This window comes from Hippopotamus amphibius, chromosome 5 (assembly GCF_030028045.1).
Source record: "Hippopotamus amphibius kiboko isolate mHipAmp2 chromosome 5, mHipAmp2.hap2, whole genome shotgun sequence".
In the NCBI taxonomy this organism is placed as follows: domain Eukaryota; kingdom Metazoa; phylum Chordata; class Mammalia; order Artiodactyla; family Hippopotamidae; genus Hippopotamus; species Hippopotamus amphibius.
The window spans coordinates 32,127,137-32,143,995 of NC_080190.1; the positions used below are offsets into that span (position 1 = coordinate 32,127,137).

General features: G+C 45.3%; 1 protein-coding gene across 1 annotated transcript; it reads right to left on the bottom strand.

Moving 5' to 3' along the window:
• Positions 1–4,392: 4,392 nt before the first annotated feature.
• On the bottom strand, positions 4,393–11,001 carry PGAM1 (phosphoglycerate mutase 1). The gene is made up of 4 exons (XM_057736281.1): positions 10,742–11,001; positions 6,950–7,224; positions 6,250–6,430; positions 4,393–5,459 (listed from the first exon to the last, which is right to left on the bottom strand). Exons 1-4 carry the CDS (start codon positions 10,878–10,880, stop codon positions 5,290–5,292), a joined length of 765 nt encoding a protein of 254 aa, XP_057592264.1. The 5' UTR covers positions 10,881–11,001; the 3' UTR covers positions 4,393–5,289.
• Between the last annotated feature and the right edge of the window lie 5,858 nt (positions 11,002–16,859).

Below are 16,859 nucleotides of genomic sequence, written 5' to 3' on the forward strand. Positions count from 1 at the left end.
GTGTTATGTGTGTTCTTGCTCTAGACAATGCCTAATTGCCAGTCTTTTTTGTATTTTCTATGTTGTACATACTTTAGCTTATTGAGTACTTGCTATGTGTCAGGCACTAGGTTAAGCACTTTATATACATTCCCTTATGTAGAGAGATTATGTTTTAGTGAAAATTATGGGACACGTGGTGATTTGGGTAGCATGTGAGTAATTCTGAGAGTACTTTGGTAAACAGAGTAGTACGGATATAGTGGATACTCCAGGAAATGTTTGTTAAATCTGAATTGAAAAGAGGGACAGAGCACTATCATGTGAAGTGGCCAGGAAAGGATTTGTAACATGAAGTGAAAGGAATTAACTAAGATAAGTGAAGTGAAGGTATTCAGAGCAGAGAGAGAAGCCCGAGCAAAGTGCAGAATCAGCAATGTACACACAAGTTTGAGGACAAGGAAAGGATGAAGATTAAGCATGAGAGGTTGCAGAGAGAATGAAAGGAAAGATGAATTACGAGATGTCACTTCTTGGGTTGTTATTAGGGAGCCCATATCTTCTCTGCGTAGTGAGAATGGTTGGGGTGAGCTTCAGAATCAACCCACTTGGGTTTGTATCCTCTAGTTGCCAGCCGTAAGCCAGGTTATAGGTTGTTTTGTGTTTTTAATTGAAAATTTTATTGACATAATTGTAAGTCCACATGTAGTTTTAAGAAATAAGAGAGACCCCTTGCACACTTTTCCCAGTTCCCCCCAATGCTGTTTGCAAAATAATAATATGCTGTACTATAACAACCAGTATAATGACACTTATACTTGAGCAAATTATTTTTATTTAAGTCTGTTTCCTTATCTGGAATAGTATGACCTCATAGGATATTATGAGGAAGAAGTGTATAAAAGTGCTTAGCACATGCCAGTATTACTGTTATATATTATTGTTGTTATTTTATATCTGATTGCCTTCTATCAGGTATTTACTAAATGCCAGGACTTATGCTAGGTACTTTAATGTAATTTGTGTAATCAGTCTCCTATTGATAGATATTTTAAAACTTGATAGATTTTTCTTTTGCAAACAGTGCTGCAGAGAAAACCCCTATACCATATATCTTTGTGTATGCCTGTGATTCTTTTGCAAGACAGTTTCCTAGCAGTGGAATGCTGAGTGAAAGAATATACACATTTAAATTTTTGGTTAAATTCTCCCTTATTGCCTTGCAGAAAGATGCTACCAATTGATTTTCTCAACAACAGTGTTAGCCATTTTACTTATGTTATCTCTGAACTTCACGGTGACCCGGGAAAAGTAGCAATTATTTGCGCATTACAGATAAGTAAACTAAGGCTTAGAAAAATTAGTAAACTTACCCTGAATCACACAGACATCAAGAGGCAGAGCAATGCTGAGGAAAGAACACTCCCAAACTCATTTTATGAGGCCACCATCACCGATACCAAAACCAGACAAAGATACTACTAAAAAAGAAAATTATAGACCAATATCACTGATGAATTTAGATGCAAAAATCCTCAACAAAATACTAGCCAACAGAATCCAACAACACATTAAAAGGATCATACACCATGATCAAGTGGGGTTTATCCCTGGAATGCAAGGATTCTTCAATATATGCAAATCAATCAATGTGATACACCATATTAACAAATTGAAGGATAAAAACCACATGATCGTCTCAATAGATGCAGAAAAAGCTTTTGACAAAATTCAACACCCACTTATGATAAAAACTCTCCAGAAGGTGGGCATGGAGGGAACCTACCTCAACATAATAAAGGTCATATACGACAAACCCACAGCAAACATCATCCTCAGTGGTGAAAAACTGAAAGCATTCCCTCTAAGATCAGGAACAAGACAAGGGTGTCCACTCTCCCCACTACTATTCAACATAGTTTTGGAAGTCTTTGCCACAGCAATCAGAGATGAAAAAGAAATAAAAGGAATCCAAATTGGAAAAGAAGTAAAACTGTCACTGTTCACAGATGACATGATACTATACATAGAAAATCCTAAAGATGCCACTTGAGCTAATCAATGAATTTGGTAAAGTTGCAGGATACAAAATTAACACACAGAAATCTCTTGCATTTCTATACACTAACAATGAAAGATCAGAAAGAGAAATTAAGGAAACAATCCCATTCACCATTGCAACAAAAAGAATAAAATACCTAGGAAGAGGCAGAGCAGTATTCAAACCCATATCTGTCTTAGTGTAAAGCTGGGTCCTTTCTCCTGTACCTTGGTGCCTCATTTTTCCAAGTATTGAACAGAAACTTCGGGCATGCAATTAGAGGCTCTCCAAATTGATATTGGTTCATTATGAGTGCTTGTTGGACATCATTCATTCATTCAATAAATATATTTGAGCAACTCCTCTGCCTACCACTGTTCCAGGAACTAGGGAGTAAAGCAGTGAACATAATAGAATTCTTTCCTTGTGGAGCTTACATTCTAGTCACAGGGTGGGGGGCGGGGAGACATAATAAACATAAGCAAATAAGGAAATGTTATAATTTCAAACAGTAATTTTAAGAAGTGTCATAAAGAACATTTGAAACAACTGCGTAATAGCCTTCTCTGATTTGCTGCAAACCAGGTTAGATTTTCTCACCCTGAACCATACAATGTTGTATTACAAGTTAGTTGTGTGCCTTTCTCCCCTACTTACCTGAGCTTTTAGGGCAGCATTCTGTCTTCTCTATCTTTGAATCTCCAGTTCCTCGTACTATGACTAACACATAGCAGATGCTTAGTAAAAATTTGAGTATACTCCTAGCTGACTGAATAGCTATGCCCAACCAGTGATATGTAGTGATGGTGATATTTGCTAATCTAGAGACAGGGATAATATTCTTTCTGTGCCTTGGAAAAGTGGTTCTCAGCCTGGGTTAGGTGAACTTCAAAATTGCCTGTAAGTGGTAAAGAGGTAGTGGGGGGAATGCAGGGGGAAAAAGAGTGCAGGTGCCCTAGCTCTGCTCATGAATTTCATGGGTGAACTTGCTGGTGTTAAGAGTTTGTTCAGCTCCACCAGAGATTCTGATGTGCTACCCTGGCTAAGAAGCACTGTCTTGGAGAGAGAGTAGTTGTTGGCCTCCTAGTGGTAATGGCAAATGAAGCTGGCTTTCTGTTATTTTTCTGCCCATAAGGCAGGAGTTCTAGCCAGTTTAAGTTGCAAGGAATGGAGACTGCTGTAAATCCAAGGGATGTCAGGACATAGGGTAACATTAATCAGAGCTGATCCAGTCTGATTTGGGTAAAGAGCACTTGATCAAACAAAATTACCAACTTTTGGCCTAAGATTCAGTACCAGCTAAGTAAACTAACATCACACCAGGCTACTGGAGACTTAAATTACTAAAGGTTTTCCTAGAAGATCTTCCTAGTAGATCAAATAAAAAACTAACTTGAAAAGCAAGATGCTTAAAAGTACTTAAATTTTAGAATAAGGACCTTGATTTAGTTGACATAACATTCCTCTGGGTTCCAGTACTTAATAGTATACCTTCTGGCATGTTTCTGTCATTTTCGGCCTTTTTCCTCTTCTGTAAACTGGGGATACCAGCCCTTTCAGAGGTTGTCAGGATTGGAGATTATGTATGTAACAGGCCTCACCCAATGGCTAGCATAGAGGCGTTTCATAAGAGCTTTATAGATGGTGTTACTTGCTCCTACTAGAAGAGGAAGGCATTGTGGGCTTTCTCATGTTCCAGTGATCTTTTCAAAGGCCTGATAAAAAAGGTAAATGTGAGCAATGCCCCTTTCCTATTACGTATACAATTAGTTGGCTCTCCCTATTCATGGATGTGAAACCCGTGAATACAGATGGCCAACTGTACTACTCTTACATAAGCTCACTTAGCATCTGTTAATTTTGGTATCCACAGAAGTCTTGCAACCAGTCCCTCCCGGCAGATACCAAGGGATGACTGTATATCTTTTTTTCTCCTGCATGTGTAATTTTTGAGGATGTTAATTAGTTGGCTGACAGGATTAAAACTTTAGGGGCCAAAAAGAAAGGTGTGGATCAAGTTTACAAGTTACTAATAAAAAAGGATTGACTTTTTTACGTCTAGTAAACAGGCCTTTACCTTACTCTAAAGAGGGCATAATGGAGTCTGAGAATTTGATTTCCCAGTGTTTGGTAACCCGCACCACTGAGCAAGAACTGTAGAGAGGCAACAGGAATAGAGTTCAGCTCTCCAACCTGAGGTGGAAAACTCCTCAGTGAGATACATGATATTTGGACCAGGCTGTGTAAAGTTATGCCTGGTTGTCCTGAAAGCCCTTAACCTGTCATACAAGGACTTGGGTAATGAGAGACATCTCAAGTTGAAGTTCGAGTTGAGTTCCTCAGATAAGACATACCACACATCACACAGAAAATATTGCACATCACTCCTTTATTATACTGATCTGGAAAAAAACTTAGTACAGTTATGCTCAAATGAGTACTGGGCCTAAATGGCGGGCCAAGCAACTGGAACATGATTCAGAAATCAGGCACAGTGAAAGACACACTTGGACGTGATCAAGAGGCATTCCGCTGCCGTAAAACACTAATGTAGGGGAGGGATTCTAACACACACACAGCAGGATGAACTCCTACACCTCAGAAGTCAAGGAGCTCATCCCATGATGGTGTAAGGAATGGCTCATTTTCTGATGACCACATGTGGGAATATTTCAACCGCCACTAGAAACCCCAGAAGGGTTTTTTTTTTAATTGATATATATATAAATTTTTTTTTGCAAAAGTAAATGTAACACATAAACATTCAGGATTGATCCCAATCTTTTGGAGTCAGGGAGGAAATGTTTGATTGAATCACCATGCAGGTTACATTCATCTTCCATTGGAATGACTAGAGCCCCCAGTCACCTGAACAGAACAGTGCCCAGCTGGCCTCTGGGAACACAAACTGCCTCTCTTGCTTCTCCTCACTGGTCACGCCTTAGCATGATTCCCTCCATCCCCTACTCAAGCAGGTCCTTAGTGATAAACCCCCCAGTTACTACCTGTCAGCGCTCTTGGATAAGTCTTCCCTTGGCTTGGACTGAGGACCATGCCCCAGTGGTGCCATTCTGACTAGACTGTATGAAGGGAGTGGGTGCAAGAGATAAATGGGTAAAATGAAATTGGGAGCCGCTGGTCCCCATCTGCAGCTACAACTTAAAGAAGCCTACAGATGTCAGTGTGACATGTGCAGGGGAGAGGTGCAAAGGAATGGGATGGACTTGGCGGGAAGGGTAATCCTTGGGAAAGTAATCTGCTGCTTGCCCTCACTTCTTCGCCTTGCCCTGGGCAGCCACAGCCTCCATGGCTTTACGCACGGTCTCTTCATCCCCCAGGAACTGCATGGGCTTGATGGGCTTCAAGTTCTTGTCCAATTCATAGACAATGGGAATGCCAGTTGGCAGGTTCAGCTCCATGATAGCCTCTTCGGAAAGACCTGAAAATACATACACCGCCTATGAGCAGTCAAGCAAGACATGGATCTACAGACCTCTCCAGCGTTACTCTTCATCCTCCAAGTGGGGAAACGGGTCCTCCAAAGACTTTGGCAGGAATTAAAACAAGACACCCTTTCTGGTATCTGTCATAACAGTAATGATCTGTGTTATAGTAGATCGATCACCCAAGGATTGCCCCCAGTACTTATTTCTTAGCCACTGAAAAGCAAGAAAAAGGAATGAAAGCTATCTCTCCCAAAGTGGGATCTGGAAGCCCACAGTGAAGCAGAACTACACAGATCTCCAGTGTCCTGTGTAGTCCACCCGACCTGCCAAAACCCAGCACATCTGGGCCTCTAGGCCCGTGGGTGAAACAATTTTAAGATGCAAACTGAGATGTGTGGAGTTGTACCAGGCTGTGATTAAGAAGGATTTTTATCAGCAGTTTCAACTGGTAATCCTAGTGTAGAGATGGGCATCTCAGACTTCCATGTGTATCTAAATCACCTGGGTGATAGATGTATCTTCTGAATCAGATCTGAAGTGGGACCTGAGGTTCTGCAAGTGTAACAAGCACCCGGTGAGGTCTGGTTGCCTCTGCTTCTGCAGAGGATGCTTTGAGAAACAAGGACAGAGAGCGTGTTTCTACTAGGAGACAATCTGGACTGTCTGTAAGGCTATCAGTATGTCCAGCCCTATCCTGAAGGTCTCCTTCGTACTAAACAAGTCCAGGTTAGTAGCATTTCTGCTTTATCCCGCTTTGAGGGCCCCTCTGAAAAACATACATACCCTCCAGATGCTTCACGATGCCCCGAAGGCTGTTGCCATGGGCTGCAATCAGTACTCGTTTCCCCTCCTTGATCTGGGGAACTATTTCTTCATTCCAAAAGGGCAGAGCTCTGGCAATAGTGTCTTTCAGACTCTCACAGGAGGGCAGCTGATCTTCAGTGAGGTCTGCATACCTACGATCCTAAACAACAAAATATCCAAGCTTATCAATTATTACCAGTTGCATCTGTTCACAAAAAGTAGGCTACAAGGCTCTTCCCAATTTATCTTGCAGTTGGCTCAGGAAGGCCCTATCAGCTATGGATGGGTTTTTTAAAAACATGTCAATAGATATAAAACAGACATAAATTTTTTTTAGATAAACAACATAAACTCTTAACTAAATCTTTTAACAAATGAAGGTCATTCTGGAGAAGGGGGGGTTATAATTAACTATTGTAGGGAATTTCCTAGCAGTCTAGTGGTTGGGACTCTGCACTTTCACTGCTGAGAGCCCAGGTTCAATCCCTGGCCAGGGAACTAAGATGCCATGAGCCGCACAGTAAGGCCAAAAAAACCCAAAACAAAACAAGTCACTATTTTGTCTTAAGTTAGAAACTCAGTGGGTCTAGGCAGACACTAATAAAAGCTGAAAGAGTGAAGCCCAGATTCTAATCCCCTGGTCCTAGGTGGAGTGAGTCACACCTCGGTTTGTCCATACCTTACTGATGTTGCTGTAGAAGGGATGGTCAGGCTCCATTGGAGGTGGTGGGACATCATAGGAGCGCCTCCAGATCTTTACCTGGGCCTCACCATGCTTGGCAGCAGTTTCTGCCTTATTGAGGCCAGTCAGGCCCCCATAGTGTCGCTCATTAAGGCGCCAAGTCCTCACCACTGGCAGCCACATTTGGTCAATGGAATCCAGCACTGTCCAGAGGGTCCGAATTGCTCTCTTCTGCACTGAGGTGAAGCAGATGTCAAACTCATAGCCAGCATCTGGAAATTATAAGTTCAAAGTGATAAGCTAATCAGGTCCACTCTAGCGCCAGAATTCTCTCTCTCTCTCTTTTTTTTTTTTAACCCCCAGCTGTACCATGTGGCTTGTGGGATATTAGTTCCCCAACCAGGGATTGAACCTGGGCCCTCGGCAGTGAGAGTCCTAAACAGTGGACCGCCAGGGAATTCCCTGGAAACAGAATTTTCTTACTTATAAATCTCACGTACAGATCACCTAAATGAAACCCTGGCTAAATATTTTATTTTGTATACTCTAGCAGGAAAAACAATATTCTGCCTTCAGGGAAGATAAAATTTGTTGATTTATGTTGCAGTTGACAATATACTTCCCAGCAGTTCCCCAATAATTCATCTAACCCAAGGCCCAAATGTACTGTCAACTAGCTAACCCGAGATCTGGGCTACTTTTCCTATCCCCAGAGTGCTGTGCTTAAGCACATTTTAAGAATTTATTTGCTTTAATTCTTTCAAGATAAGGATACTAAAAACTTGGAATCTTTTAATAAATATAATAGCTAATATTTATAGAGAGCTTACCATCTGTCAGGCACTGGACTAAGTACTTTGTGTTTTATTTAATGTCTTCACAACAATCCTATGAGATTACATCATTACAACCCATCTTACCAGGTGAGGAAAACAGAAACTAGAGGAGTTAAGCAAATTATCCAAGGTCACAGGTATTACATGATTAAAACCCAAGTTGTATGACTCTAAAATCCAGCTCATAACCACCACCTCTAGCTATCTCCATAGCTTCCTAATTTCTAAGGATCCCGATGTTTGTATTTTACTTAGAACTGTCACTCCTGATTGATAATTACTCACATACTTCAGTCCTCTCTAACCTCTGGTCTAGGAGAAATGTAACTTTGAACTCCCAACAATCAGGACACAGCAAGAGCTCTTAGAGGATGCTGATAAAGCTAGTTTGTTGCATGAAATTATATCTTCCCTAGAGTATGGAAATCACATCACAATCTCTTCATCCACAGTTCCTTTCTGCTACAGTCAAATTACCTGACTACCCTGAGAATATAATCTACCTACATCAATTGTTAAACCAAGTTTAGGAGAAGCCACTCACTGGAGAAAGAGCAAGTGCTGTGCACTGCCTGATGCATTTGTAAATGAACTTCTCCTCCATACACAGCAGTTACTGAGGGGTAGTATCAAGAGCTATGTTGGCCCAACCAGTAAGTTACAACTATTTATCTCCATGTTTCACAAACAATTATTCTCCATCCCACTTTAATGGGGAGATGGCCCTTTCCTTATGTAGTGGCCAGGAAAACATTCCTGTTTTCTTCCATAGGGCTAGAAGGCCCACTTTGAAATTCAGCACAAACTTTCCTGCTTATTGCTTCATATTGAGGTTGCGAACAGTAATTAATGAAACGTGAAGTGAATTTTACTGCCAGCCACTCAACTGAGAATAAGGCCTGTAAGAACTACGCTGATGGGGGAAGGGAGGATTAATCACCAGGAAACTGACCACCACCCACAAGGGAAAAGACACATTACATCACTGAGCCTCAGGACAAGTCCTGGTAGACTCACTTACCATCTCCTCCCTAACCTTATAGAGAGGAATGGCTCCCCAATAAAAGGCTGAGTCACTGAGAAGTGACTATCCACAGTGCAAGCCTCAGCTCCCATGCTGGAAAGCTATTGGTTGTTTCACTGCATTTTCCACTTGCAATGAAGTGCTGCACACTGGATACACAAGTAGGTCCCCAAGGAGAAGACCAGTTCCCCTTAGACTCTTAACAGAGAACTCTCAAGCCTCTTCCTACAACTTGGGCATCAAACAAAAGCATAGTCTAGGACCCTCCCAGGGATGGGGTTAGCTGGTGGTGTTTAGTGTGGACTCCATCCTCCCCCAGGAGTAAGATGGCATGGGGAACTCAGTTCTTGCTAGCTTCCTCCTGAAATCATTCAAGATTTTATAAACCCTATGATACTTAAAGCCCCGGTGAATTTAATGTTATTTTAGGTCTTTTATATTATTAGATTATTCATATGGTCTTCATCATTCAGAGTTTTTGCTTTTAGTCTTTTTTTATGTAATTATCTGTGATGCCCCTAAACAATCCTTAAAATTTTAAACGGGATTTCTTTTTAAACTAATGCTACTAACACTTACTTAAAAACTGAAATACAAGTTAAGGCATTTGATCAGTCTTAGAGGACAACTGCAATTTGCTTTGTCCTGGGCTAGTCATCAGCAAACCACCACAGACCCATACAGTTCTTCCTGCCAGACAGCAGGAGAGAAAATGGCCTCCTTTACCAGCACTTTCCCTATCCTGGCCTCTCCTAACCGGTAGGAAGTCACACCAGGCTATCCCAAAGTCTTCACACACATCCCCAGCAGGATTACACTTCCCAGACTTCCCAAACCTTTGCTTCATTTCTAAAGGATCTACAGTGAGGGCAAGAAGCTAGAGAGAGCAAACTGGGGCCAAATACCTGATTCACATGAACCAGACATCAATGTCCCTTTTAAATGGCTGCTGCTTTGTCCAGAGGTTAAAAGGGAGAAGGGCAGGATCGGTAGAAACACCTCCTCAGTCCAGAGATTCTTTGAATTGCTGGCAGCAGGGAATGCTTCCTTATTAGCATTTCAAAATCACAAAGATCTGTCTGCCACCGGGGGCAAGCCTGGGTAAGCAAGCTTATCTCACTGCCACTTCCACCTTTGCCCGCAACAGCCTACCAGTTCCTCGCACCTACCTGTTACTCAACCCCAGAAAAGAGGGCAGGATGGTAGACTAGGAATAAGATGTGACCTTGGACAAGTCATCTTTCCAATCCTCACTTTCCCAACTATGAAAGAGGGCCAGGGAGGCATGGGAAGGAGGGGAATAAAACTTGTATACTTTATGGGGTTGTGAAGAGGATCAACTCAAATCCTTCATTCATTCATTCATTCAGTTACATATGTGGATGCATTCTGGACACAGGATTTGCGGAATGCTGGTAAACAGCATCCTACACAAGCACATGGATGTCTTTGAATCTAGAACCTTGTTGGTCCCCCCACCTCCCCCGGCGTCGCGTCACTCGCCCACAGCGGGGAGAAGCACGTGGCCTGCCGCTTCACCAGGATTCCGAGCATCCTCTTAAGTAGGCTTGGTTATAGCTGCTGGAAGACACGGGGCATCCAATCTAGTAACCCGGCCCCGAGTTACTAAATGCTCAGACTAGGAAGAAGAATTTCGCAAGGCGATGTCGTGGAGAGCGCAGTAAGCTGCGGGGCCACCGCCGGGGTCCTCTTCCTGGCACAGCCCCTCACACTCCACTGGGTGACCTTGAGCAAGTCGATCCCCCACCCTGGGCCTATTTTCTCAACTGCAGAATAAAGTGCTGGAGAGATGAAGCCTAAGGTCTAAGCGCTCTCCGGGAGCGCGCGGGGGAGGCCAAGCGGCCCTGACCCAGCGGCGCCCGCCCGGGCCTTCGCAGCCCCCACCCACCGCCCAGGCCCGCTCCGCACCTCGCAGCGCCTGCCCGCCGCGCTTCGCCTCCTCGTGCCCGGCCGGACTCAGGTCGGCGTCGTACCAGCCGCTGAAGCGGTTCTCCAGGTTCCACGCGCTCTCGCCATGCCGAATCAGCACCAGCTTGTAGGCGGCCATGGCGGCGGCTCGGGGTGCGGCGCAGACTGGGGCTCACCGAGATTCCGGAGTCGCTACCCGGCCCCTGGCCGCGCCTGCGCGCTCGCGCTCCACCCGCCGGCTCCCGCGCACTCGCTCCGCCAAATCTTTCCACTGGCTCGGGGCCGCCCTCCGCCCGCCGGGTGTACGCATGCGCCGATGCGGGCGCCGCAGCCGCCAGGGGGACCGGGTGCTCGCCAGGGCGCATGCGGCCTCCGCCGCCCGCCGCCCGTCCGCCGCGGCGGTCACGGAGCGCACGTAAGCGCGAAGAGCCGAGGGACCTTCGGGCGGCGCCCGGCTGTGCGTGTTGGCCGGAGTGTTGTCGTATTGCCCTTAATCCTAAGCCCTTCGCTGTGATAAAATGGTCTTTATCGTTTGAGTCGCGCTTGGCTCGGCCAGGCCACACTTTCCCATCCGCACGCAGAGTGTGATTCACACACCTGTGTGCCGGTCGTCACTCTTCGGTTTTATTCGCTTTGTGTCTTTGGACAGGTCGATGAACCTCGCTCAGACCTATCCGTAAACGGACGTAGTAAATACTTAGCTGGTGCCTATCTACCTGGAAGGTGCTCGGTAAAAGGCGGTTGTTTCTATCTCATTTCCATGGACACTGATCTCCATGAGGACACGGGTTCTGACTGCTGATTCGAATGTCGAATACAGGGCCGTCTGTCCCCCCTTTTCTAGGCTCTCACAGCCTCTGGTCACTGCCTCCTGGACCAGCAACAGTGAAGCAAATTCTAGGCGGATCAAACACTCCAGGAAGAGAAGGGTTACTGCCTGTCCCTGCCTTACACCCAATCAGCAGTTTAAGTATCTGCTTTATCTGGACGGCTCTCCGGTGCCCATGCCATTGTGTCCTGGTTTATTTCAATCTACCCACTTTATTGCGCACCAAACATGAGTCAGGCAGTGGGCTAGGGTCAAAGATGGATTGAAGGTGTTTTCTGTCCTTCATAGCAGGTGGAGTGCAAATAAGACCCACGTGTAAACAGCTAACAATGAAATTGTGCCGTGTTATATTTTGACAGATTATAGAAAAGTTTTTAACATGCACTCATAAAGCACCTACTGTGTGCCAGGCAGTGTTATAAGTGCTTTACAAACATTATCTCATTTAATCCTCATATCCTCATCATGATCTTATAAGGCTAGTACTAGCACTTCCCTCTTTGCTGATAAGGAAATTGAGGGATGAAGTAATTTGCCCAAAGTTACAGGAGCCAGGATTCAAGCCTAGGGTGGCTGGCTCCCAAGTCCACGCATATCTGACATACCTCTCTTTGCAGCCTCCACGTATTTGTTGCATTTTAGGCATTTATTGACTTTGAGGAGTGGGAGGGTTTGAGAAGCAGAGAAAAGGCACTTTGGGAATGACGTGAACCAAAACATGTAAGACTGGTTTTTTTGATATGTCATCTACTGTTTAGTGCGTCAAGTGTTTTAATGTATTAACTCAACCTTCCAGCAATTCATATAATGTAGGTACTATTATAGTTCCAATCCACAGATGAAGAAACTGAGGCCTGGGGAAATCATTTGTCCAAAGTCACAGCTCAGGGCAGAAGTGAAGAAACCAGGACTCAAACCCGGGCAGTGGGTTAGCGCACATTCTAGCCACAATACTCCGGTACCTTCCTCCTCTGCAGCTGGGAAAAGATGGAATTCAGTGACCAGGGAGGTGACTGGGATGAGGTCCAGCACTAAAAGCTGCACTTGGAGCTTACAGTCTCCCAGGACTGCAAAGCAAGAACTGCCCTGGAAGGCTTCCTTGTTCAAGCTCCCAGCATGATCCACATATGGGACCCTGGAAGACTTGCTCTTTGGAAGTTCTCCTTCTGGTCATTCCTTGTGCTTGGTCATCCCAGTACTAATGCCCAGACCCTCCCAGGGAGAGCTTTTCCAGCCTTAACCTTGGCTTTTCAGACTAGCAAATAGTCATAAATAATAATAATGCGTTATTAACATATTAAGAATAAATACTATTAGCAATGTGATCAAGAAGAAAAATCAGATCTAATGAGGAACCAATTCAGAGCATATGAACCTGGGGATCTCCGGGCAGATTTCCCTTCCAGGAGGATGCCTGGTAAGGGATCCCTTGCCCACTGGGATTGGAACTGAGCAGATAACTAGGATACTTTGGGCAGGAAGCCAAGGGCATCTGTGCCACCAGCCTTGGGAAAGAGCCCAGGAATCCTACTTTATTGCTTTTACCAACCCCCTCTGCCTCCGGAAGGAATTTCTCATCTCCTTGGAATTCTGAGGAACTCTGATTAACTTACTTACAGTATATCTACCTTGGGTCATCAGAGATTTTTAATCTATGCATCAGATCCACTCAACTAGGAACTCCTTGAAGATGGGCACCACATCTCTATTTTACACACCCACACACAAGCACCAAGCATGATGCCTTTGCCCTTAGTGTCCCTGAGTGTCAGAGCTGGGAGAGACCTTACTAATTCTCCACTGCAAGTCCCCACTTCCTGCCACCTCTAGTCCACACATAATAGATGAGGAAAGTGAGGTGGACCTTTTAAAAGCGCAGGAGATGAGGAGGGGACCAGGTTCATCAGTGAGAAGTCAGAGGTGATCCACAAAGAAGGGTCTCAAAGTTGGGGCTTGTTGTGTCAGGGAAAGGCAGGAGCCCAGAGAAATCTGGAAAAGAAGGGGGTGGGGGGAACCATGTGAAAACTGTGAAGGCTTTGCAGCTGGAAGCCAGAATTCCTGGGCAGAGATGGGGATTCATTTAGTAACCACCACACCATCACAAATCTGGGAAGAAGCTTACAGCCTATCAAACCAAGATTTCTCAAATGACAGTAAAGGGTAAGGATAAACCAGTGTATGTTGCCCTGTACTACTCTCTTTTTTTTTTTTTTTAAATCTTGTTATCTCTACTGAACACAAGACACACAGACATTTGTCCGGGCTGATTCCTGGGCCCTTCTACAGAAGTGGGCAGATACAGGAGTGAATTCACATATCCTGAGAACAAAGCCGTGTGAGGGCTCTGATCACAGGTGGGGGGCAGCTCAGGGAGCAGCCTGAGGGACCCACTGCACAGCTCCCAAACAGGCACCGCCCTCCCTCTCTGTCCTGCAGGGAGCAACTACGGCCAGATAAATCCTCCTTCCTGCATGGAGTGGGAGGGTGGGGGCCTGTGCTCTAGAGCCTTCTTTACTCTCACCTCCTGGTCAGGGGCATTCATCAAGGATAGCTCTCATCTCTTCCTGGGGCCCCCAGCCAGCCTCTAATCCCTAAACTCTTAGAGCAGACAGCCTCCCTTCTAGCTCAGTGCTCTAATTCCTCAGGCCTCAGCGAAATTCCCAAGACTCTAACAGCTTCCAACCACCAGCTTGTTGGTGAAGCTGCTACAAAAACTCTGATAAGGATAATCAGCTATCGCAGCCCTATTGCCCTCGCTTGTCCCTTAAAATAATAAAAGCCTTTCTCAGCCTTCCCTTCCTTTTACTTTCTTCTGCAGAAGGATAACTCCCTTATCAAGTACCAAACATTCAGTGAAGGACCCGATTTAGAATCACAGTGGGTGAACCACATTTTCTGCTGGGTGGAAGGTGGGGCGGCGCAGCTGCCCTTCAGCCCACAGGACTCCCTGTCAGGACACCATGTCTTCATTTGTTGAACATCTTGCAAACTCATCGCATGATGCTCCGATCTTCCCAGCTCAGCTGGCGCCTGAGGAGGAGAGGATTCCTGCCTCAGAGAGTGAGCCCAGATGATTGTGGCCAATGTCCCAAGACTCCGAGCTCCTAAGAGGAAGCAGTGCCTCACGGACGGGTAAAACGCCTGCTCCGCAGCCTTCTACAATTGCCATCTGAAGCTAAACGGAGCTGGAACTGGCTTCCTACAGCTCCCCTGACAAAACCCTTTCTTCCCCGACTTCAAAATCCAGCTTCAGACCAGAATGGCCAGCCTGGCCGTAGTATTAACCCTTCTCCCGGACTTCCTAGGTGGCGCAGTGGTAAAGAATCTGCCTGCCAATGCAGGGGACACGGGTTCGAGTCCTGCCCTGGGAAGATTCCACATGCCATGGAGCAACTAAGCCCGTGCGCCTAAAAAAAAAAAAAAAAAAAAAAAACCCTTCTCCCTGGATTGTGGAACTCTTTCAGTCTCTGAAAAGCAACCATCAGGGCTGCACCAGGTCCTCTGTCTCTAGGCCCTTCGTGTGAGGACTGTGATGATAAAGGTGCTCATAGCAGGGCAATAAGTAGACCCTCTGTCCTCCTTCGCATCAGTGTTCCTAGCTTATATTTCTTGAATTAAGTTCCAAGTATGAAACAGACACCTCATTAATTTGAGATGTCTGGTTTCTGCTATTAGCAATAATCTTTTGATGTTCAACTACATGGTTTGATTTTGTTTTGTTTTGGCTTTTTTGTCTTTTCAGAGAACACAACTATGTATCCCGGCTCCTCCCTTACCTTTCCAGAGCAGTTCCTCAGAGCGATCTGAGAGGCTGTCTTCCTGGCTATAGTTCTCAGTAAGGTCCCAAGATAAAACTTCGTTCACTTCTAGGTCCTATTTTTGAGTTGATAGGTGACCCCCCGAGGCCAGGACCTCCCCCTGCTATACAACTAATTTCCCCGATCCCTGTATTGGGACAACCTCAGGCCCAGAATTTGGAGGGAGATGACAGAAACTGGATGTTATTGCCACTGCCTGGACCAGGCAGGTGTCTTGCCCCAAACAGCCCCTAAATCCCTCTGGAGATTTAACCCCTCGAGAAAGATGGTTCATCGCTAAAGTAAAATGCGCCTGGGGGGAGGGGTGAATGGTTTAAGCTAACTGTCACTTGAGGAAAAAGAAGTTCTCATACCCCAAAGACTGTCCTGTTGCCATGGCAACAAGTAACCACCCCAAAGGGTTTTAAACCATTTAAGCAATGACAACTCATTTCCCTTTAATTGAAGAACAATGACAGTTTGCCTCAGTGACCATGCTTCTGTAAACCAGCCAATTAGCAACAGCCACACTCCAGCTGGCCGGTCCCTAAACTCTCCCTCTTCTAAATGTGCCCATCATTGACCTCTACACCTCCCAGCACCGCACAGGATCACTTCCTTGCTCCACTGAAAGAGACTGCCCCACAGGCAGTGCTGTGTCCTCCTGAAGTAAGTCAGAGATTCGCCTTTTTGTTTCAGCTATTGAGAGGGGGTGTCTTCCATAGATACCCTCCACTCATATTCTGGAATGTCCCCTCTCTGGGTGTAATTTTCCTCCCTTCTAGGGCTATTGCTAGCCTCTGTGATGTCTTGGTTAATTAGAAAAAGACCAACCCTGGGACTTCCCTGGTGGCACAGTAGCTGAGAATCCACCTGCCAATGCAGGGGACACGGGTTTGATCTCTGGTCTGGGAAGACCCCACATGCCACAGAGCAACTAAGCCCGTGCGCCACAACTACTGAGCCTGTGCTCTAGAGCCCATGAGCCAAGCCACAACTACTGAGCCCGCATGCTGCATCTGTTGAAGCCTGTGCGCCTAAAGCCCGTGCTCCGCAACAAGAGAAGCCACTGCAATGTGAAGCCTGTGCACCGCGATGAAGAGTAGCCCCCAGTTGCCACAACTAGAGAAATTCTGCACGCAGCAACAAAGACCCAATGCAGCCAATAAATAAATAAAGTCCCCTTTAAATAAATAAATAAATATATAAATAAATTTATTTTAAAAAGAAAAGAAAAAGACCAACCCTTCTTCTAAACAAGGCTCCAGTGAGGATGGGATTTCAGATCCCTCAGCTGGGAAATTGAGCAGTTCACAGTCTGCACAACTGCACACTGCAACATTGCTCATCTCTCATAACTGGTCAGTCAATGAGTGCTACCTGTTCTACCTCCTAAATATATTTTTCAACCTGTCCCCTCCTCTTTGCTGCCACTGCCACAACCTTAGTGTCAGACCTCATTGTTTCTTGCCTGTGCTGGTGCAGTAGTCTC